At 49.4% G+C, this 22,244-nt stretch overlaps 1 protein-coding gene and 3 long non-coding RNA genes across 8 annotated transcripts in view; 2 read left to right on the forward strand and 2 right to left on the reverse strand.

Annotated features, from left to right (window-relative positions):
• The window catches only part of LOC308674247, a 32,541-nt gene that overhangs the window by 629 nt on the left and 9,668 nt on the right, over window positions 1-22,244 (reverse strand). The gene's annotated exons all lie outside the window — the stretch shown is intronic.
• On the reverse strand, window positions 2,648-9,782 carry LOC308674262. The gene is made up of 4 exons (XR_014027840.1): window positions 8,660-9,782; window positions 4,195-4,354; window positions 3,457-3,826; window positions 2,648-3,413 (listed from the first exon to the last, which is right to left on the reverse strand). It is a non-coding gene; the product is annotated as an uncharacterized lncRNA (long non-coding RNA).
• On the forward strand, window positions 7,723-11,668 carry LOC308674284. Of its 2 annotated transcripts, none has more exons than XR_014027848.1 (2): window positions 7,723-7,801; window positions 9,777-11,668. It is a non-coding gene; the product is annotated as an uncharacterized lncRNA (long non-coding RNA). The 2 variants fall into 2 exon arrangements; XR_014027849.1 differs by lacking the exon at window positions 7,723-7,801 and adding an exon at window positions 7,810-8,643.
• On the forward strand, window positions 12,799-22,145 carry LOC308660173 (GTPase Era, mitochondrial-like; the record flags this gene model as incomplete). The annotated part of the gene is made up of 9 exons (XM_081314398.1): window positions 12,799-13,339; window positions 15,144-15,271; window positions 15,932-16,009; window positions 18,698-18,744; window positions 19,290-19,351; window positions 19,535-19,647; window positions 20,437-20,682; window positions 21,827-21,976; window positions 22,062-22,145. Coding segments are annotated over 9 exons (1,449 nt in total), but the record flags the coding sequence as incomplete, so codon positions are not given.

Below are 22,244 nucleotides of genomic sequence, written 5' to 3' on the forward strand. Positions count from 1 at the left end.
TTTGCCTCCTTTTAGAGAGCCGTTGAGGCCACTTGGAGGTTTGCCTGTGTCCTCAGGGTCACCTCAGAAGCACAGATGGGTGTGGAGCCTTCTTGGAACTGCTGCAAGGAACTTCCACACCCATTTGCCCCACTCAGGTGACCTTAAGGACATAGATAAACTTCCAGGTGGCCTCAACGACTCTAAAAGAGTGCATAGCAGTGTTCCAGTATCTCAGGGGCTGCCCCAAAGAAGAGGGAGTCAAGCTATTCTCCAAAGCACCTGAAAGCAGGACAAGAAGCAACGGATGGAAACTAGTCAAGGAGAGAAGCAACCTAGAACTAAGGAGAAACTTCCTGACAGTGAGAACAATTAACCAGTGGAACAACCTACCTCCAGAAGTGGTGAATGCTCCAACACTGGAAGTTTTTAAGAAGAGACTGGCCAGCAATTTGTCTGAAATGGTATAGGGTTTCCTGCCTGAGCAGGGGGTTGGACTAGATGACCTCCAAGGTCCCTTCCAACACCACCATCATCATCATCATCATCATCATTATTATTATTATTATTATTATTATTATTATTATTATTATTATTTATTATAATGACCAGCTGTCTGCAAGGAGTGTAAATCCTCCCATTTCCCACCATCCAATCAGAGCCGAAGATGCTTCTTGGATGAGAAGGGAAACGTCTTCAAGGGGAACAGAAGGATTTATACTCCTTGCAGACAGCTGGTCATTTGCATCCTTTTAGAGAATCCTTGAGGCCACCTGGAGGCTTACCTGTGACCTTCGGGTCACCTGAGGGGTGCAAAGGTGTGGGGAGGGGGGCTTCTTGGCTGCAGGATGCATTCTGCCCTGGGTCCCTTCACCGTTGAAGATGGGCCCAGGCTCTTAGGATGGGTCTGTGTGAAAAAAAAGGGGGGGAAGCACTTTTGGGACTTTTCTCTGCCCCTTTTGCCCCACTGCTGAGACTTTGCCGGAAGGCAGGGGTCCAATTGGGAGAGCCCCCTGATCGCTCTGGGGGGGCCGTCTCCAAACATGGCCACTTTTAAGACTTGTGGACTTCAACTCCCAGAATTCCCCAGCCAGTTGCCAAGTTTCTAGAGCTCTGCTCTTGTTATTGCTAGAGGTCCGCTGAGATCCTGCCTCTGCAACTTTATGATGAGTTGACTTCACACTTGGGAGGCTGCGTCCATTTTGGGTCACCGTGATACCAAAAAAAAAAAAAGATGCCGAAACTCTAGGAAGAATGCAGAGAAGATGCAAGAAAGACGATTCGGAGGCTAAAATGGGAAGAAGGAATTGCGGGGATTGAGTATGGCTAGAGAGGATTGGGGTGGCGTGTTAGCAGTGCTCCAATATTTGAGGGGCTGCCCCAAAGAAGAGGGAGTCAAGCTATTCTCCAAAGCTCCTGAAGGCAGGATAAGAAACAACGGATGGAAACTAATCCAGGAGAGAAGCAACTTGGAATTAAAGGGAAACTTCCTGACAGTGAGAACAATTAACCAGTGGAACAGCTGGCCACCAGATGTTGTGGGTGCTCCGACACTGGAAAGCTTTTAAGAAAAGACTGGATAACCTTTTGTCTGGAATAATCTAGGGCAGGGGTAGGCAACCTCGGCTCTTACGACTCATGGACTTCAACTCCCAGAATTCCTGCTGGCTGAGGAATTCTGGGAGTTGAAGTCCATGAGTCATAAAAGAGCCGAGGTTGCCTACCCCTGATCTAGGGTCTCCTGCTTGAGTAAGAGGTTGGAGTAGAAGACCTCTAAGGTTCCTTCCAACTCTATTCTATTCTACTACTCTGTTCCCTATTCAATATTTGAGGGGCTGCCACAAAGAAGAGTTGGGGATCCACCTTTCTCCAAAGCACCTGAAGGCAGGACAAGAACGGATGAAATCTAATCAAGGAGAGAAGAGAAACTTCCTGACCATGAGGACAATTAACCAGTGGAACTCCTTGCCTCCAGAAGCTGTGGGTGCTCCAACACTGGAAGGTTTTTAAGAAGAGTCTGAAATGGTGTAGGGTTTCCTGCTTGAGCAGGGGGTTGGACTAGAGGACCTCCAAGGTTCCTTCCAGCTCTGTTATACTATATTCTGTGTTCTGAGATCCTTATTCGATATACGGAGGAGGAATTTCCTGACAGGGAAAACGATTAGCCAGTGGAACTCCTTGCCTCCAAAAGTTGTGGGTGCTCCAACAGTGGAAGGTTTCAGGAAAAGAGTGGACAGACATTTGTCTGAAATGGTCTCGGGCAGGGATAGGCAACCTTGGCTCTTTTATGACTTGTGGACTTCAATTCCCAGAATTCCTGAGCCAGCATGGGGGAACTATGGCCCCTTCATGACTTGTGGACTTCAATTCCCAGAATTCCTGAGCCAGCATGGGGGAACTATGGCCCCTTCATGACTCGTGGACTTCAACTCCCAGAATTCCTGAGCCAGTATGGGGGAAACTTTGGCTCCTTCATGACTGGCAGACTTCAACTCCCAGAATTCCTGAGCCAGCATGGGGGAACTATGGCCCCTTCATGACTTGCAGACTTCAACTCCCAGAATTCCTGAGCCAGCCTGGCTCAGCTTGGAAACCTCTCCCTTTCCCCTCAGCATGGCTGGCTCAGGAATTCTGGGAGTTGAAGTCCACGAGTCATAAAAGAGCCAAGGTTGCCTACCCCTGGACTAGGGTCTCTTGCTTGACCAGGGGGTTGGACTAGAGGACCTCCGAGGTCCCTTCCAATCCCATGATTCTTTGATTGCCCTGCCAGCTGAATCCTGGGAGTTGGAAGCCACCCATCTGGCTGGAACGGTGCTAGGAGCCCTGGGGGCCAACCCAACCAAGCAGGGGGTTGAAGGGCGGCTGAGTCTCTGCTCCTTCCGATAACCTCTGGGATTCATGACACACCGGCTTCTGCTCGGCTTCTGCTCGGAGTTGGCAGCTCGCTCTCGGGCGGGCCATCCCAGGTAGAGCTACAGATAAGGCAGGATACGGTCCTTTTGGGCCTCATCGTTGGGAGGGGGGGTCCTTATCTGTAGAGAAGCAGCTGGTGGGGGGGGTGTCTCCTGGGCAGGGCAGGAGGTCCGGCTGGATAACGGGAGAAAGATGAACAGCAGCTGGACACCGATAACGGGCTTAATCTTCTCCTGGCACTGCCCAGAAAGATGCCCTCCGCTCCTTGGCTCCATCCTGGGCCATCTGCAAGGAACACCCTGCCCTGCCAGGCATACTTGTGCAGACCCAAAAGTCTTGTAGGGCCCAAAGCCACCGCCCCCCCCCACTCTTCATCTTCAATCAGCAGCACCCCCCCCCAAATCCTGCAGCTTTGACCTGGAGCAGCCGGAAGGGTGCCAGCTTCTCCGCCAGGCCATCCGGAAAGGTCCCAGCGCAGCAGCCTCTTTCTCTGGCTCGTCTCTAGATCGGGGGTCTCCAACCTTGGCGACTTGTGGACTTCAACTCCCAGAATTCCCCAGCCACGACAGCTAGCTGAGGAATTCTGGGAGTCGGAAGTCCACCCACCTTAGAAGTTGCCAAGGTTGAAAAACAGTTATCTCAAGCTCTCTCTCTCTTTCTTCCGCAGACCCAAAGATGCTTTTTTTTTCAGGAGGTGGTTGAACTTCCTGTTTTTTCTTTTTTTTTTAAAAAAAAAAGTTTTATTAATTTTTTTACAATAACAATCCTTACTGCCTGGTGTTGTCTTGGTTCATGATTATTTTTTTTAGGAAAAACACAGTCAACAGTAGTTAGTTAACAGTCAATAATAATTAATTTTTATACTTCCCTAATTAGTATGATTAGTAGTATATTTCTTTGATCTTCTCTTCTCCCAATAGTATTCTCCTTCAACCTGAAACAAATATATTTTTTTTATATTTTCAATGCATAAGTGATTAAATATAAACATTTTCCTCCATGTTGATACCAACAATAATAGCGTCCATAGGTGACTTTTTTTTTCTTATCCACTTGTGTTATTTTTATAAAAATCATTGCTTCACCATGTATTGTATCCTATTTTCATAAATCTTGTTTAAGCTTAATTTCTCCTTAATATTCAATCAATTCTTATCAGTCATAACCTTTTCAGTATTTAACATCTAAATATCCAAATTTTCCATTTAAAGGTGGATCTCTTCTTTTCTTTAGAGTAGCCAATCAATCACTGCATTTAACAATAACCCGTTGTGAAACCAGGGCAACAAACCTGGAACGTACCCTCTTCATCCACCTCTGGCGCACAAAGTCTCGACAAAGCAAGTGTGGCAGATGAATCAAGGAAGGACTAGATGACCTCAGAAGGACTCGACAAGCAGGACAAGGCGGATCAGGCGCCTGGTGAACCCCAACTTTGACGGAGATTGACCCAAAGCCTCTCCTGGACAACCACGGGGAGAGAAGCAGAGTCCAAGTTACGGCCACAATGGAGCCCAAATTTTGTCTTGCTAAGTGAAACCCTGGTTGAGTTTCGCCCCATTTTACGACTCTTCCTGCCACGGCTGTTAAGTGAATCGCCGTGGTTGTTAAGTTAGTCATATGGTTGCTAAGTGAATCCAGCTCCCCCATTGTCAGAAGGTCGCATAAGGGGACGGTCTGACACTGCAACCGTTGTAGGCCTGAGTCAGCTGCCAAGCATCCGGATTTTGATCACGTGAGCACAGGGAGGCTGCAAGTGTGAAAAACAGTCCTAAGCCACTTTCTTCAGGGCTGCTGTAACTTTGAACTGTCACTAAGTGAACCGTCGTAAATGGAGGATGACCCGTGTCAGCAGATCGGGTCTGCGCCCCATTTTCCCTTAGGATCCCCAAGGGATACAGGGCAGGGGCGTGAGCGGCACTTAACACAATAAGCTGGGCTGAGCGGGGCAGATGGCATGATGGGGCGTGCGAGTTCCTGGGCACAGTGGAGGATTGGCTGCGGAGTCCGAGGCCTCCCTGCCCAGCTGCCTGTCTGGGCTGGGTCCCTGATAAGGAGGGGCACATGGGATGGATGCTCCAGCAGGTCTTTATCAGGTCTGCACAGGCCAGGCGGACACCCTCCCCGGGGTGAGTCTCCAGGGGAAAACGGGCTTGGGGTCCCGGTCTGAGTTCTCAAAACCAGCTCCAGCTCCTGCTTCCCCCCCCCTCCCCCAGCGCTGATGGCAGAAAGCAAAGAGATTTCCTTCGCCGGGACCCTCTGCTCCTGACCCGGCTCTGTGGGCCTGGTGCATCCCCACAACCAACGCAGAATGATAGATTGCCCCGATGACGTTCCCTAGTTGGGTCATGAAAGGTCTGCAAGGAAACAGCCAAGCTCAGAGAGCCCCAAGGACCCCAGACTATTATTATTATTATTATTATTATTATTATTATTATTATTATTATTATTATTATTATTATTATTATTATTATTATTATTAATATTAATATTATTATTATTATTATTATTATTATTATTATTATTATTATTATTATTATTATTATTATTATTATTATTATTATTATTCCTCTCCTTTTCCACAACCCCCCCGCCCCATGCTAGCACTGGGGATGATACCTAGTTGGCTCATGAAACGTCTACAAGGAAACCCCCCAGCTCAGAGAGCACCCAGGACCCCACAGTCCTCCTCCTCCTCCTCCTCCTCCTCCTCCCTTCTAGCACTGATGATATTCCCTAGTTGGGTCATGAAACGTCTGCAAGGAAAGCCACCAAGCTCAGAGGGCACCAAGGACCCCACAGTCTTCCTCCTCCTCCTCCTCCCTTCTAGCACTGATGATATTCCCTAGTTGGGTCATGAAACGTCTGCAAGGAAACCGCCCAGCTCAGCACCAAGGACCCCACAGTTCTCCTCCTCCTCCTCCTCCTCCTCCTCCTCCTCCTCCCTTCTAGCACTGATGATGTTCCCTAGTTGGGTCATGAAACGTCTGCAAGGAAACCGCCCAGCTCAGCACCAAGGACCCCACAGTTCTCCTCCTCCTCCTCCTCCTCCTCCTCCTCCTCCTCCCTTCTAGCACTGATGATGTTCCCTAGTTGGGTCATGAAACGTCTGCAAGGAAACCGCCCAGCTCAGCACCAAGGACCCCACAGTTCTCCTCCTCCTCCTCCTCCTCCTCCTCCTCCTCCTCCCTTCTAGCACTGATGATGTTCCCTAGTTGGGTCATGAAATGTCTATAAGGAAACCACCAAGCTGAGAGAAGCACCCAGGAGCCTTCAATGATCAGATTGCATTCATCAACCTTTAGAGATTTCACAGAGAGTCCTTGACTTACAACCATACTTGAGCCCAAAATTTCCATCTCTAAGCGAGACAGTTGTTGAGCTTTGCCCCGTTTTAACTACATTTAAGCGAATCAGTGCTGTCGTTAAAGTTAGCCACTCGGTCGTTAAGCGAATCTGCCTTTGCCCATTGACTTTGCTTGTCAGGAGGTCGCCAAAGGGGACCACGTGACGCTGCGACCGTTGTAAATAGGAACCAGTTGACAAACTTGGTCCAAATTTTGATCATGTGACCCTGGGGGTGCTGCCACGGTCACAAGTTTGAAAAAAACGATCCTAAGCCACTTTTTCCGGTGCCAGTTCTGACTTCAAATGGTCACTAAATGAATGCTGGTAAGTGGAGGACTACCTGTACGTAACAAAGGAATAAAGGCAGAGACAAATTCCTTTTCTGCCTGGTTGCCCTTTGTCCCCCTCCCACCGAAAATACTCTAAATTCCAAATAAATACAGTTGGAATTTGCTGTGCTACGGGGGAGACTTTCTGCCTGAGTGGCCACATCTGGGCCAAAGTGACGGCTTCATCTCATCACATGGTGTAACAAGATGGTGGGTTTGTTGTCACTGTGAGTTGGGGGGGGGAGGAAGGGAGGCTCAGCCAATCTCAATGTATACGTGGTTGTACTTTAACAATAAAGTTTCGTTCATTCATTCAGTTCATGGCCAGATGGATTTTTTCAGAACAATTAACCAGGGGAACTCCTTGCCTCCAGAAGCTGTGGGTGCTCCAACACTGGAAGTTTTTAAGAAGAGACTGGACAGCCACTTGTCTGAAATGGTATAGGGTCTCCTGCCTGAGCTGGGGGTTGGACTAGACGACCTCCAAGGTCCCTTCCAACTATTATAAAACTTTTATTCATAAAACATGAAACTCAAGTCAACTGAACACTCAAATTGACTGGCGCTAATGATTGACACGGGTTGCTGCCGGCATCCTAGGTCTCAGCCAGGTATCTCCTTAAAATGTAAGATGTTCTGAATAGCGCAGTATTTTATTTTTTTGTAGCTTTGCTGGAGTTATGGCAGGAAGCTGCAGTTTCTTGATGTATTTATTTATCTCCTTTTGAAAAAAAGGTCCCTTCCAACTATTTATTGTTGTTGTTGTTGTTATTGTCGTCATTATGGGAGGGGGAGGGTCGGCCAAGGAAGGATTTGAACTCGCACCCTGAAAAGTCTCCCTTTTCGGCTGCCATTCCGAGCTGCACTTCAGCTGCAACTCCCTTTGGGGGTCCTGGGGGGGGTCATCGATAGAAACAGGGAGGGGAGATCCCCGAAGAGAAAGACCAGCTGAGCCAGTGAGCTGGGGGGGGGACAACCCGAAGCCACCCCACCCTGAAGGAGAGAGGGGGGAGCCCCCATGTAGCCCGGGAGCTGCCTTATCTCAGCCCCACCTGGGTTTCCTCGGAGCACTTCCTGGCTGTCTGGGGGGTGCGGGGGGGGCTTTCTGGAGAGGTGCCAGGCAGGCAGGGCGGATGAGATAGGCTGCCTCTGCTGCGGGGGCTATAAAAGGGGCTCCTTCCGAAGCCCCCACTCAATGCTGCTGACCTTGGAGGCTCCAGACGCAAGAGAGGGTAAGTGCTGATCTGGGAAAGGGGGCGGGGGCGTGCAACCCTGGGGGGGGGCTCACCACATTTTCCCAGGATGCCCTGGCACTGTTCCCCCCCCCCGAACCCGGTGCCAGGAAGCATCTGGGAGTGCAGGGTGATCTTGGAAGGTGGTGGTGGGGGCAGCTGTATCTTCTGGACGTATCGAATCCTTGGGTAGAAGGGACCTCAGAGGTCTTCTAGTCCAGCCCCCCGTCCAAGATCCTGCCTCAAGAAGTTGTGAATGCTCCAACACTGGAGGTTTTTAAGGAGAGACCGGACAGCCGTTTGTCTGGAGTGGTGCAGTAGGGTCCCTTGCTTGAGAAGGGGGTTGGATTAGATGACCTCCAAGGTCCCTTCCAACTCTGTTATTTTGTTATGGGATCATAGAGTTGGAAGGGACCTTGGAGGTCTTCTAGTCCAACCCCCTTCTGCAGAGGAAGCCCTAAAGCATTTCAGACCAATGGCTGTCCAGTCTCTTCTTGAAAACCTTCCATATTGGAGCACTCACAAGCTCTGGAGGCAAGGAGTTCCACTGGTTAATCGTTCTCACTGTCAGGAAATTCCTCCTTAGTTCCAGGTTGCTTCTCTCCTGGACTACTTTCCGTCCGTTGCTTCTTGCCCTGCCTTCAGGCTCTTTGGAGAACAGCTTGACTCCCTCTTCTTTGGGGGCAGCCCCTGAGATACTGGAAGGCGGCTATCCTGTCCCCCCTGGTCCTTCTCGTCATTAAACTAGACATCCCCAATTCCCGCCACTGTCCATCATACGATTGAGCCTCCAGACTGTCTCAGGAGACGCAAGACATTTCTTGAACACGGTGCTTTAACGAGTACGCGAACACTTACGGCTTCTTTATGCGAGCAGTTCCTTGAATATCCTCTGCTCCAGAACTCAGAGTGTGAAGCGACGATGGCATATTGACCGTCAGGTTTTATTTGCAAAGTCTTTTTATTGGGACAGCAGCTTCCTCCGGCAATCGTCCCGTCTATCAATTCTGTCCAATGTCAATCAATAAGGGGGATGGTTTTGTTTCCCTGCCCAGGGAATTACGATATTAGGAGGTTTTATTTATTTATTTTTTGTCTTTTTTTCTTTTTATTGCAGCGTAGTGCAGCTTACTTTTAGATTAGTTTGGTGTTTAATTTAGCGTTTAGTTTAATTTAATGTTTAGTGTTTAGTGTTTAATTTAGGATTTAGTTTATTGTTTAGTGTTTAATTTAATGTTTAGTTTAGCCTTTAGTTTAGTGTTTAGTGTTTAATTTAGGGTTTAGTGTTTAATTTAATGTTTCATTTCGTTCAGCTTCCATTTAGGTCAGGCTTAATTCGAGTTTAGTCCAGCTCAGTTGGGAATCTGCAGAGTACCCGAGTCCCAACACTTTCGTTATATGCAGGTGCAAAGCTTATTCCTGAGCACAGCTGGGGAGCCCCGCTTTTGAGAGGGTCCACCCAACACCCCAGTGTGCATTTTAAACCAGCTTTATCTCCCTAATGTATCTGTGGGTGGTTGTTGTGAGATGGTCTCACGAGGACGATGGATCGTTAAGGTGCTTCCAAGTAAAAAGCATCACGCAGAGATGCAATCATATTAGCTTTATTCAATGATAGATTAAAGAGAAAGAAATACTTGGCATGAAAGCATTCATGCCTGCATGTGAGAGAGAAACAAAATAAAAGCAAGCAAGCTAGCATTACATAACTAAAACAGAAGAAGAACTAGGAGCTAGGAGTAGAATCTTAAGAGAGGCTAGAACTAGAACAAAGAGCAGCCCCTCGTGCAGAGGTATTTATGGGGGGTCTTGGTCCCTCCCTGACCATAAAACACTCTGCCAATGGGGTCTGTCGGGGTCTGAGACCCTTGGCTCATCAGTGGAAGCAAAGAAGCCTCTTTGCTCCCATCTGATGACCTTTTTGGGGAACTGCCATGGCTGGCAGAAAACATCTAACAGTTGTTGTTTCTCCCAGTTCTCCAGCTGCAGGCGCCCCGAGACGGGAAAGACTCGCTGAGGTTCCAGCTCGGATATCATCATATACTGTAAGTTGGAATCAGACACTACAGTATAGATGATGTACTATCTGGAGCTCCTGGATCCATCGGAAGCACCTCCACGCCCTCCAGTCCAGAAGCATCTCCACCTTGGCTGGAAAAGGACCTTTCCCCCCCCCCCCCTCAAGAGAAGCGTTTTCACTGGAGGGAGCCAGCAGGAAAAGAGCAAGCCACAGCAGAAAATCCTTATTCCTTAATATGGATTAGAAGGCTGGGGAACGGGGTTTTCCATATTTTATTCTTTTTTTCCCCAGACCAGATGCTTTGCATGTTTCCTATCAATTTCTCCTTTAAATGCCAGGCCGCCGGCAGGACTCCTGAGACTGTCCTAAGGCAGGAACAGGCAACTGGGTCCCCCTTTGATGACCTGTGGACTTCAACTCCCAGAATTCCTGAGCCAGCCATATTGGCTGGCTCAGGAATTCTGGGAGTTGAAGTCCACAGGTCGTCAAGGGGACACAGTTGCCCGACTCTTGAGTTTAAGGCTATTATGGTTGGTAGCACAGTCAGCCAGATGTTTCGCCTGGATCTGAGGGCACTTAAGTATGAAACACAAATAAGTTTGCCAATAGTAGAGTAGAGTAGAGTAGAGTAGAGTAGAGTAGAGTAGAATAGAATAAAATTATGGAATAGAATAATAGAATAGAATAGAATAGAATAGAATAGAATAGAATAGAATAGAATAGAATAGAATAGAATAGAATAGAATAGAATAGAATAGAATAGAATAGAATAGAATAGAATAGAATAGAATATGGAATAGAATAGAATTATGGAATAGAATAGAATTATGGAATAGAATAGAATAGAATAGAATAGAATAGAATAGAATAGAATAGAATAGAATAGAATAGAATAGAATAGAATAGAATAGAATAGAATAGAATTAGGAATAGAATAGAATTATGGAATAGAATAGAATTATGGAATAGAATAGAATTATGGAATAGAATAGAATAGAATAGAATCTGGAAGGGACCTTGGAGGTCTTCTAGTCCAACCCCCTGCTCAAGCAGAACTTATACCATTTCAGACAAGTGACTGTCCAGTCTCTTCTTAAAAACCTCCAGAGATGGAGCAGTCACTTATCCAGTCCCTTTTGAGGTCCTGGGGTAGACAGATGTTGTTTAATAACAGATAACATGTCATTGCAGGATGTAAGCTAAGGATTGTGGTTGGTGGCACACTCAGCCAGATGTTTAGCTTGGATTTGCCAATTTTATCTAGCTATCATGTGCGGGGGAACCTTTACCTTTACCTTTATCTAGTCCTTCCCAAGGATCCGGGACTAGGCTGGTGTTGTTTGATCATTCATATGCAGCCCATCTTGCCAACAGCGTCACAGAATAAGAGAATAAGCAGAATAACAAGCAGAAGAGCAGAATAACAGAATTGGAAGGGATCTCGGAGGTCCTCTAGTCCAACCCCGCTACCCCAGGCTTACAGCGACATGAAAGCTTTAAGCATTTTTCAGTGATGTAAACTAGGCTCACCTTCTCCGGGGGAGCAGCTATGCATGGAGGGGTGTGTGTGTGTGTGAGTGTGTGACCCCAAGAAAGCAGAGGTACAGACAAGGGGAAGGGGGCTACACTCTGACCTGCCACACAACCACTCTGCAAATGTCTTGGAAGGCCGACCTCGCGGCGTGTCAGCGAAACCGTTACCATTACTGAGTTTAGTAATGGTAAGGGTTCTTCTGCCCTGCCCACCAGCCTCTTTCCAGCACCCCAAAAGCCAGAAGACGCCAGCTGACCTCACAAGGACACCGTAGCCCATCATCCTGTGTGAAAATAAAGCTGTGGCTCCGGTCCTCTTGACTCTGCTGCCTCTTATTCTTAAGGGTTGTGGGAAACGGTCAGTCCACGCAGGGCTTTGGGTTGGTCAAAAGGGCAACTGGGACCGTCCGTCTTGACCCCGCCTCGGTGGGATGGGACTGGGCTGGGTGGACAAAGAGGGTCCGTCACTCACCCACGATGGGGGGGGGGTAGTTTCCATTAATCTGCGTGCGGACACCTAAATTTAGAATTTGTAAGACGGAGAGCGAAGGAGAAGTCCAAGACAGACGCCAGGGCTTTTGGTAAAGGTTGAAAAGGGTTTCTTGGGAATTTTATCAGGGAGGGAGGGCAGGGGGGGGATTGGGGTCTTGCTCACCTGCCTCTGCTGGCCCGGAAGATTCGGGGTTGCCTGCCAGGCCGGATGTCCCGAGGAGGCAGGAGGCACCACCCCACAGGGAGACCCCAATACTTCTCCTTGGGGCGCTTCACTGGTGTTTATGGTGCAAGGAGGGGGGACAATTGCACCCCACTCAGCAGGGGGGCCGGGGGCAGCCCAGCTCGCTCCCCTATAGGGGTCCCAAGCGTCCTGGGTGCCCCCCTGCTGGGGGGGGCTGGTGGCAGGCCCAGAGCCCTAGAGGAGAGGCTGTCGGGTAAAGCACTTCACGTATGCTCAGAGGAACCGGAGGGCAGAGGGGGCTCCAGAGAATGCCCAAGGCCCTTGAAACACTTGCACGAAGGAAACGGTCAGGGCAGAAAAGGGAGATGTAACAGGGTGGAACTCCAAGGCGCTTTGTGCATGCTCAGAGGAACCGGAGAGCAAAGGAGACCACTCAAGCCCTTGAAAGACTTGTACTAAGGAAACAAAATATTGCCGCTCAGCTCCACGGAGGTGACAGGGCCGGAAAGCAAAGCCACTCTGCACATGCTCAGAGGAACTGGAGGGCAGCCGGGAGAGGGCTGGGGGCTATAGAGACCGCTGAAGCCGTTCAAGCACTTGCAGCAAGCAAACAAAATTGACCCGTCCAGCTCCATAGAGACCAAAGGGTCTGGAACGTAAAGGCACTCTGCGTATGCACAGAGGAACTGGGTGTCTGGCCGCCTCCTCCCCACCACGTGAGTCTCTCTCTCTGCACGCGCGTTCCCAGATCGAGCGGGCCTTCTGCGCATGCTCGGGGAAGGCTTCCACCATGGAAGCGCACAAAAGAAGGAAAAAGTGGCGCCGCCTCTCCTCGACCCTCCGAGGCCCCGCCCCTCTCGGCGCCGTCCACGACGCCTGCGCGGTTTCCCGGGCCGCTCTAGCCGCCGCTCGTCTCTGTGGTGGCTTCCCTCGTGCTCCTACCACAAGGCCTTTCGCGAGGCGAGGGCCAAGATGGCGGCAGTCACCATGGCGACAGCGGTGGTGTCGCTGGGCCGGCGGGCCTTGGGTTTGGCCGTGCGTCGGGCCCGGCTCCTCCCGGGCGCCTCCCCGGGGCTGGAGCAGGCCTCGGCCCGCGCTCTGAGCCTGCGGAACTCGCGGCCACGCCGTGGAAACAGGGAGGAGGGAGGCCGGACCTGCAGCCGTCTCGACCCTCCGCAGCCCCTCTGGGCCGGGCCGGGTCGCCCGCAGAGCTGCGACTCCGCTCTGGATCACCTGGCCGGGATCGCCCCGGGAGAAGCGGCGCCGTCGCTGGGGGGGCCGTCCGCCCCGCCCGCCCCCGCCTTTCCGGGTAGGCCGCGCGCCTGGGAGGGGGCGACACGTGTCCGCAAGGGGGTCCCCGATGAGGACGCCTCGGGTTTGCCCGGCCCGTCTTCGTGCAGGTGGTCCTCGACTTAGGACTTTTCGTTCGGTGACCGTTTGACGTTGCAACAGCACTAAAAATAATACTAATAGAGTTGGAAGCGACCTTGGAGGTCATCTAGTCTAACCCCCTGCTCAGGCAGGAAACCCTATTCCATTTCAGACAAACGGTTGTCCAGTCTCTTATTAAAAACTTCCAGTGTTGGAGCCTTCACCGCTTCTGGAGGCAGGTTGTTAATAATAATAATAATGTTGGAAGGGACCTTGGAGGTCATCTAGTCCAACCCCCTGCTCAGGCAGGAAACCCTATACCATTTCAGACAAATGGCTGTCCAGTCTCTTCTTAAAAACTTCCAGTGTTGGAGCATTCACCATTTCTGGAGACAGGTTGTTCCACTGGTCAATTATTCTCAATGTCAGGAAATTCCTCCTTAGTTCCAGGTTGCTTCTCTCTTTGAATAGTTTCCATCCATTGCTTCTTGTCCTGCCTTCGGGCGCTTTGGGGAATAGCTTGACTGCCTCTTCTTTGGGGCAGCCCCTGAGATACTGGAAGACTGCTATCATGTCCCCCCTCACCCTTCTCTTCATTAAACTACACACACCCAATTCCAGCAACCGTTCTTCACATGTTTTAACATAAACACCTGCAGGCAGGACAGGAAGCAATGGATGGAAACAAATTAAGGAGAGAAGCAGCCTGGAACTAAATTTCCTGACAGTGAGGACAATCAACCAGTGGAACAGCTTGCCACCAGAACTTGTGGGTGCTCCATCACTGGAGGTTTTTAAAAAGAGATTGGACAGCCACTTGTCTGAAAAGTACAGGATCTCCTGGTCGAGCAGTGGGTTGGTCTAGAAGACCTCCATCTCCCTTCCAACCCTATTCTATATTTTATGGGTATGGCCATTCTAGAGAAAAGAAGGACAAGGGGTGACAGGATAGCAGTCTTCCAATATCTCAGGGGCTGCCCCAAAGAAGAGGGAGTCAAGCCATTCTCCAGAGCGCCTGAAGGCAGGACAAGAAGCAACGGATGGGAACTCATCAAGGAGAGAAGCAACCTAGAACTAAGGAGGAATTTCCTAACAGCGAGAATAATTAACCACAGAAGTTGTGGGTTCCCCAACACTGGATGTTTTTAAGAAGAGATTGGAAAGCCATTGGTCTGAAATGGTATGGGGTCTCCTGCCCGAGCAGGAGGTTGGACTAGATGACCTCCAAGGTCCCTTCCAGCTCTGTTATTCTGCACTCTTGTGTGTTTAAGTGTGTGTACATATATATATCATAGTTATTATAACGTTATGTTGTAAACCACCCAGAGTCATTTAGGTCACTTAGGAAATTTAATAAGTAAATAAATGGCCAGTTTGGTTTAGTGGCTTCTGCCAACCTAGCAGTTCGAAATCACGTAAAAAATGCCAGTAGAAAAATAGGGACCACTACGGTGGGAAGGTAACAGCGCTCCGTGCGCCTTTGGCGTCTAGTCATGCCGGCCACATGACCACGGAGACGTCCTCGGACAAGCGCTGGCTCTTCAGCTTTGAAACGGAGATGAGCCCCTAGAGTTGGAAATGACTAGCACGCGGGGGAACCTTTACCTTTACCTAAATTAGTGTACATTTCAAGTGACAATAAAGTTATTCTATTCTATTCTCTTCTATACCTCGTGAGCTTTGAACGCCGCTTGCCGGGATCCCTCAGAGTGATCCGCTGAACCTTTACACTCTTCCTGTAGGGGAGCATGAGTCCTTGCTGTCCCACCACCCAGATCAGCCGAGCAACCCCAAAGTCTTGAGAGTGGCCATTATCGGGGCTCCCAACGCTGGCAAGTCCACCCTGTCGAACCAGCTGCTGGGGCGGAAGGTAACGGGCTGGGGCTGGGGCTGGGGAAAAAAGGGACGGCCATCCCTCTCACTTAACGGGGACCGCGTCTCCACGGTCAGCCGTGAAGTTCGCAGCAAACTCAGTTGGGGAAGCCAGATTCGCTTAGTGAGGGTGTGATTCACTTAACGGCCCTGGCAACAGTGGTGGTTAACCAAACCCAACTTGCTTAACAACGAAAATTCTCCCACTTGTCGTACGTTGGGGACTACAGTAAGAATAAATGCTTCTCTTCGGGTCTTACGATATATAGGTAGACCTCAACTTACGACCGCAATTGAGCCCAAAATTTCTGTTGTTAAGCGAGACATTCGTTAAATGAGTTTTGCCCCGTTTTACAACCTTCTTTGCCCCAGTGAATAGCTGCAATTGATAAGTCACCCGGTTGGGGCTTCCCCCATTGACTTTTCTTGTCGGATGGTCGCAAAAGGGGATCAGGTGACCCTGGGACACTGCAATCGTTATATGCACGAGTCAGTTCCCAAGCATCTGAATTTTGATCACGTGACCACAGGGATGCTGCAAAGGTCGTTAAGTGTGAAAAATCACTTTTTTTTCTGTGCCATTGTAACTTTGGTGACTAAATGAACTGTTGTAAGTTAAGGACTACCTGTAAAACGTTCTGAATTATTTCCTGGACAGATCCTGCCGGTCTCCAGCAAGGTGCACACAACACGGTGCAACGCTCAGGGCGTCATCACAGTCGAGGATACCCAGCTGGTGAGTAGTCGTAACAATCAGGTTTAACTTTTTCTTCCAGGACTGGGAGGTAGGCCTTGGAGAGCTTGCCAGCGCTGCCTTGCGTGGAGAATGGTTCCCCTGAGGTTTATTCTTATTTTCAGTTGGCGGGAACAGCGGCAGGCTCGTGACAAATTGTCCCTAGCAAATTGAGTATAAACAGAACAGAATATAGAAATTAAATAGAATAGAATAGAAATTAAAGAATAGAATAGAATAGAAATTAAATAGAATAGAATAGAAATTAAATAGAATAGAATAGAAATTAAATTAGAAAAGAATAGAATAGAAATTAAATAGAATAGAATAGAAATTAAATTAGAATAGAATAGAATAGAAATTAATAGAATAGCATATTGTCACTTTAAAAGTACACTAATCAGCATACATTAAAATGAAATTTTGTTGCCTTCAGCTCTCAAAGGGTAACCATCTCCAATATACATTACATAAACATGAGCAAAATAATAATTGTAATAATAATTTAAATATATTTTAATAATTACACATATACCCACATACACAAACATATGTGGGGCTAGACTTAATTTAATTTAATTTTAATTTTATATTGTATTGTTTTTAAATTTTGCCTTGTAAACCGCCCTGAGTCCTTCGGGAGTAGGGTGGTATATAAACCGAATTAATAAATAATAAATAAATATATGACCCAGAGAAACAATATAGTGTAGTTAGACTGTGTGTGTGTGTGTGTGTGTGTGTGCGTGTGTGTGTATACATACATACATGGCAAGAAAAAAGAATCTTGAGAGTTTACCAGACAGATGGTGTTTGGGCTGGCTTTAAAAGCTTAAAATCGCTTAATTCAGTGTTTCTCAACTTTGGCAACTTTACGGCGTATGGCTTTTCATTCCCAGAATTCCACTCTGGGAGTTGAAGTCCATACATCGTATAATGTTACCAAGGTTGAGAATCACTGGCTTAATTTATTGAATCCTCTGTGAGCACTCATGTTTATCAGCCTTTCTCAACTGGGTGGCTTGCAGATGTGTCAAGACTAAACCTCCATCTTGCTTAAGTCACCCCAGGATTGCGATTCTTACCGGCAATTAGATTTATCTTCTGTTCAGAAACCACCATGGTGGGGAAAAAGCTGAAGAACGCAGGCTTCTTTCCCACTTTTCTCTCAGAGCGAACGCCTTCACAGTAAAAGCAGACTGTGAAATTTTAAGAAATTTGTGGAATTAACATTAAAAGCTCCCTCTCTGAGGGAGGTGAAGAAATATGAAATATAAATAAATAAATAAATGAAAACCCCCCCACACAGTAAAGCAACGTCCAAGAAAGTTTCATTTCTACCAGTACAACTTGATGTATGACTGTAACGGAGCCTGTTCATCGCAGTCTTAAGTCAAATCATGACCGTTGTAAAGTGGGTCACCCACAGACCAGTCCCAATTTTATGATCTCTTTTGTGGTAGTTGTTCAGTGAATGCCATGGTCCTTAAGTGAATCAGTAGTTCACTATGGGCCGGTTTTGCCAAAAAAACAGAAGTAAAATACTGGTGCAGTTCTAGTTGCCAGATGCCCAACATGTGTTCACATGGTTGTGAGGAGGGGTACGAGCTGTTGAAACTTCAGAAACAGATTGTAAGTACCCCTGGTCAAGATCTGTCATAACATCGGACATTTTGGGTACTTGGCCACCAGCCAAGGGTTGAAAACGACAGTCGTAAGTCGAGAACAACCTGTATTCGTCCATTTCTATATAGCTAGTCCTCGGCTTATGACCATAATTGAGTCACAAAATTTTCATTGTTAAGTAATAACAATTCAGATGCTGAAAAAAGACTTTTTAGGTATCTAAAGCAGGGGTCACCTCCCTTGATGATCCAACACAGTTGGAAGCTACTACACATTGTCCTCGACTTACAACGGTCCCTTAAATTGAGTTACAGTCATTCGTTTAGTGACCATACAAAGGCTCTGGAAAAAGTGACTTAGAACCATTTTTCACATTTACGAGCATTGCAGCATCCCCAGGGTCACATGATCAAACTTCAGACGCTTGGCGACTGGCTCACATTCCTGACGGTCGCAGTGTCCCGGGTTCACGCGATCCCCCCTATGCGGCCTTCTGACAATCAGATTTAATGGAGAAGCCAGATTCCCTTAACAACCCCGTTACTCATTGAACAAGTACAGTGATTCACTTAAGATTGTAAAATGGAGCAAAACTCGCTTAACTGTTATTCTTGCCAAGTTTTAAACTCCCCTGGATAGTCAGTCGCCGCTGTTTTTGGAGGGTGGGGTAGAATCTGCCTTCCCTCTCTCCACGGGGGGGAAAAATACTTTGGGCAGCTTATACAGGTGGAAAAGATAATTGGGATTGGAGAGAGGTAGATCGCTGGTCACCCCTACAGGGCGACTTTCCGCCCTTTCCAGGGTCCCCCAGCGGTGCGAAATCAGACGTGGAAGATGGAGCTCGCCTTCCGAACGGCCACGGCGGCAAACCGGAAGTCTGCAGGGAATGGTTTTACTGCCCAGATTGTCCCTGTCTCCTGAGGGCAATCGGTGTGGCGGTTCATAGCACCCTGGATAGATTGTTCTCTAACATGTTCGTTGTCTTAATTTCCTTTCTGCACCCGGCAAAAGTCAGGAAGATGCTGTCCTGATTTGAACATACTTAAATTCCTCTTCCCTCCCTAGATTATCCTGGATACCCCTGGCCTCACCACCCCTGCCAAAGGAAAAAGGTAGGATGGGGTCTAGAATGGGGGTGTCCAACCTTGGCAACTTGAAGACTTGTGGACTTCCATTCCCAGAATCCCCCAGCCAACCTGCTTTAAGAGGGGCGGACTTCCACTCCCAGAATCCCCCAGCCAGCCTGCTTTAAGAGGAGTGGACTTCCACTCCCAGAATCCCCCAGCCAGCCTGCTTTAAGAGGGGCGGACTTCCACTCCCAGAATCCCCCAGCCAGCCTGCTTTAAGAGGGGCGGACCTCCACTCCCAGAATTCCCCAGCCAGCCTGCTTTAAGAGGGGCGGACCTCCACTCCCAGAATCCCCCAGCCAGCCTGCTTTAAGATGGGTGGACTTCCACTCCCAGAATCCCCCAGCCAGCCTGCTTTAAGAGGGGCGGACTTCCACTCCCAGAATTCCCCAGCCAGCATGGAAATCCCCCTGTCTCAAGTTACCAGGGTTGGACCTCTCTGCTGTAGACAATGGGTTGTGTGTGTGTGTGTGTGTGTGTGTGTGTGTGTGTTAAGTATTCACATTATGACCAACTCTCTTCCATTTCAGACACAACCTGGAGAAATCCATGCTCTCTGACCCGTTTGACAGCTTGAACGATGCAGATTTAGGTGAGGGCTCGGCCCGCCTTCGTCGGATGCCATTCCCTGGTTCTGCCGCGGTGGTGAGCTGAAGGCGGCAGGGCTGCCACGGGCTTGTGTGCCACAGATCCCTCTGAATTTCGGTTTGCAGTCCAAGGGGAAAGATGGCTGGCGCCGAGTTCATTTCCTCCTTTCTTCCCCCTGCTCTTAAAGTGCTGGTCCTGGTGGACGTCTCGGATCGCCACACCCGGCACCAGCTCCACCCACAGGTGCTGAGCTGCCTGAAGCAGTTTCCGCAGGTGCCCAGCCTCCTGGTCCTGAACAAGGTGGGTTTGGCTATGACCTAGGCCGGCCTTTCAGGCCTCTGTGGCTGCTGCTGACGGTGAGGACAGTTCACCAGTGGAACAACCTGCCTCTGGAAGTTGTGGGTGCTCCCATCGCTGGAGGCTTTCGAGAAGAGACTGGACAGCCATTTGTCTGGAATGATTTAGGGCAGACATGTCAAACTCGCAAGGTCACGCGACGTATCGGAACTTTTCCCCCATTGCTGGCAATGATTTCCTCGTGACGCGTCCGGCCGGCAGAGTGACACCCCTGCTTAAACAAGGGGATGGACTAGGAGACCTCAAAATCGAGGACTAGCTATATATATATAAACCCTATACCATTACAGACAAATGGCTCTCCAGTCTCTTCTTAAAAACGTCCAGTGTTGGAGCATTCACCGCTTCTGGAGACAAGGAGTTCCACTGGTTAATTGTTCTCATTGGCAGGAAGTTTCTCCTCAGTTCTAGATTGCTTCTCTCCTTGATTAGTTTCCATCCATCATTTCATTTCTTCAGGGGACTTTGGAGAATAGGTTGAACACACACACACACACACACCTTTTCTTTATGGCATCCCCTGAGATATTGGAACCCTGCCATCCCGTCCCCCAGGGTCCTTCTTTTCGTTGAACTGGACATCCCCAATTCCGGCCACCATTCTTCGTCCGTTTTAGCCTCCAGTCATCCCCTGATCCTCTTTGCTGCTCTTCTCTGCACTCTTTCCAGAGTCTCAACACCTTTTTTATATCAAGCAGCAGACTTGATTTCCCTTCTCCTTTCCGGGATCAGGTGGATCTGGTGAAGCGGAAGGGCGTTCTCTTGGAGCTGGTGGTCGAGCTCACCGAAGACGCCTTTGGAGGAAAGAAGCTGGGGACCAGGTCTCTGTACCGGCCCCCCAAGAGGGCCCAGAGCACCCCTGCAGAGGCCGTGGAGAGCGGGGCCCCGGAGAGCCCCAAGGGCCAGAAAGGCTGGCCGGGCTTCCGGGAGATCTTCATGCTGGCTGCGCTTGAAGAGGAGGAGGTGGACAGGCTGAAGGCACGTGAGTGGCCACCGGGAAGGCTTTGCAAGGCTTGTCCCAAAGGGGACTGGACTGACTAGGTGTTTTCTGTCCCTTTGAGAACGTTTCACTTCTGAACCAATGAGTTCTTCAGAGAGGGGGGCGGGGGAAGGGGAGGGAAGAGACAGGACGGAATAACAGGAGTAGGAAGGGACCCTGGAGGTCTTCTAGTCCAACCCCCTGCTCGAACAGGAGACCTTACAGCATTTCAGACCAATGGCGGTCCAATCTCTTCTTCCAGCGGTGGAGCACCCACAACTTAGGGAGGGAGGGAGGGAAGGAAAGAGAGGAGGAAGTAAAGAAAGAAGGAGGGAAGGAAGGAAGGAACTGAAGAAGCTTCTCAGAGGAGAAGTGAAAGGTTTTCAAAAAAAAAGTCCAGTTGTCCACCAACCTTGGCCACTTTTAAGACTTCAACCGTGCTGGCTGGGGAATTCTGGGAGTTGAAGTCCACGGGTCTTAAAAGTGGCCAAGGCTCCCCTGACTCAAATTCCCCGGCTACTCTTCCCTGCAGGACTGAGAATCTTTGTCGCTCCAGGTAGTCCTCGGACTTACGACCTTTTGCTTCCTGACCGCTTGAAGTGACCCAGGAGCGTTTTTTCACACTCATGGCTGTAGCAGCCTCCCCGTGGTCACAGGGTCAAAATTCGGCCGCTTGGCAACCGGCATGGCTTTACAACGGTCGCAGCCTCCCAGGGATGTGTGTGTGTGTGTGTCTTATGTGTGTGTCACAAGATCCCCTTTTGCAACCTACTGACGAGCAAAGTCGACGGAGAAGCCGGATTCACTTAACGACCGCATTCCTAATTTAACAACCGCAGTGATTCACTTAATGACTGTGGCAAGGGAGGTTGTAAAATGGAGCAAAGCTCAGCTTAGCCACCGTCTCGCCCAGCCGATGGAAATGTCGGGCTGAATTGTGTCCGTAAGCCGAGGACAGGGTGCATACGCAGCCTGTCCAGAGAAGAGATGCTGAAGCAGGCGGAGGAATTCTGAAGCCCTCTGTGCAGCCGGGGTGGGTGGGTGGGAGGAGGGGTGGCAGGGGAGGGAGGGTCAAAGAAGCAAGGGCTGTGCAGGTAGGTCTTCGCTCCGGCAGGTGTGACCCAGGATGCTTTGTGCCCACAGAAATACCTCCTGAAGCAAGCCCAGCCAGGTCCCTGGCAGTACCACAGTGAGGTCCTGACCAGCCAGTCCCCGCAAGAGATCTGCGCTAACCTCATCCGGGCCAGACTCCTGGAACACCTGCCCCATGAAGTGCCCTATCTCGTGACCCAGGTGAGCGCCCCCCCCCGGCACCCCGATCCCACCCCCGCCCCCTCCTGGCCCAGCGGATCCGTAGTGAAACTCTTGTCTCCTCCAGGAAACAGCCCTTTGGGAAGAGGGTCCCGGCGGGGAGCTCCAGATCGTGCAGAATTTGGTGGTCCCGAAGGAGAGATACCTGGTGAGTGTGTTTGTGTTTGGGGGGGGGGGCTCTCCTCTTGGCGGGGGGGGGGCAGGAGGGTGGGGGGATGCGTTTCAGTACCGTTACTTTATTCCATTTCTA

The sequence above is a fragment of the Vipera berus genome (assembly GCF_964194415.1).
Source record: "Vipera berus genome assembly, chromosome: 1".
NCBI lineage: Eukaryota > Metazoa > Chordata > Lepidosauria > Squamata > Viperidae > Vipera > Vipera berus.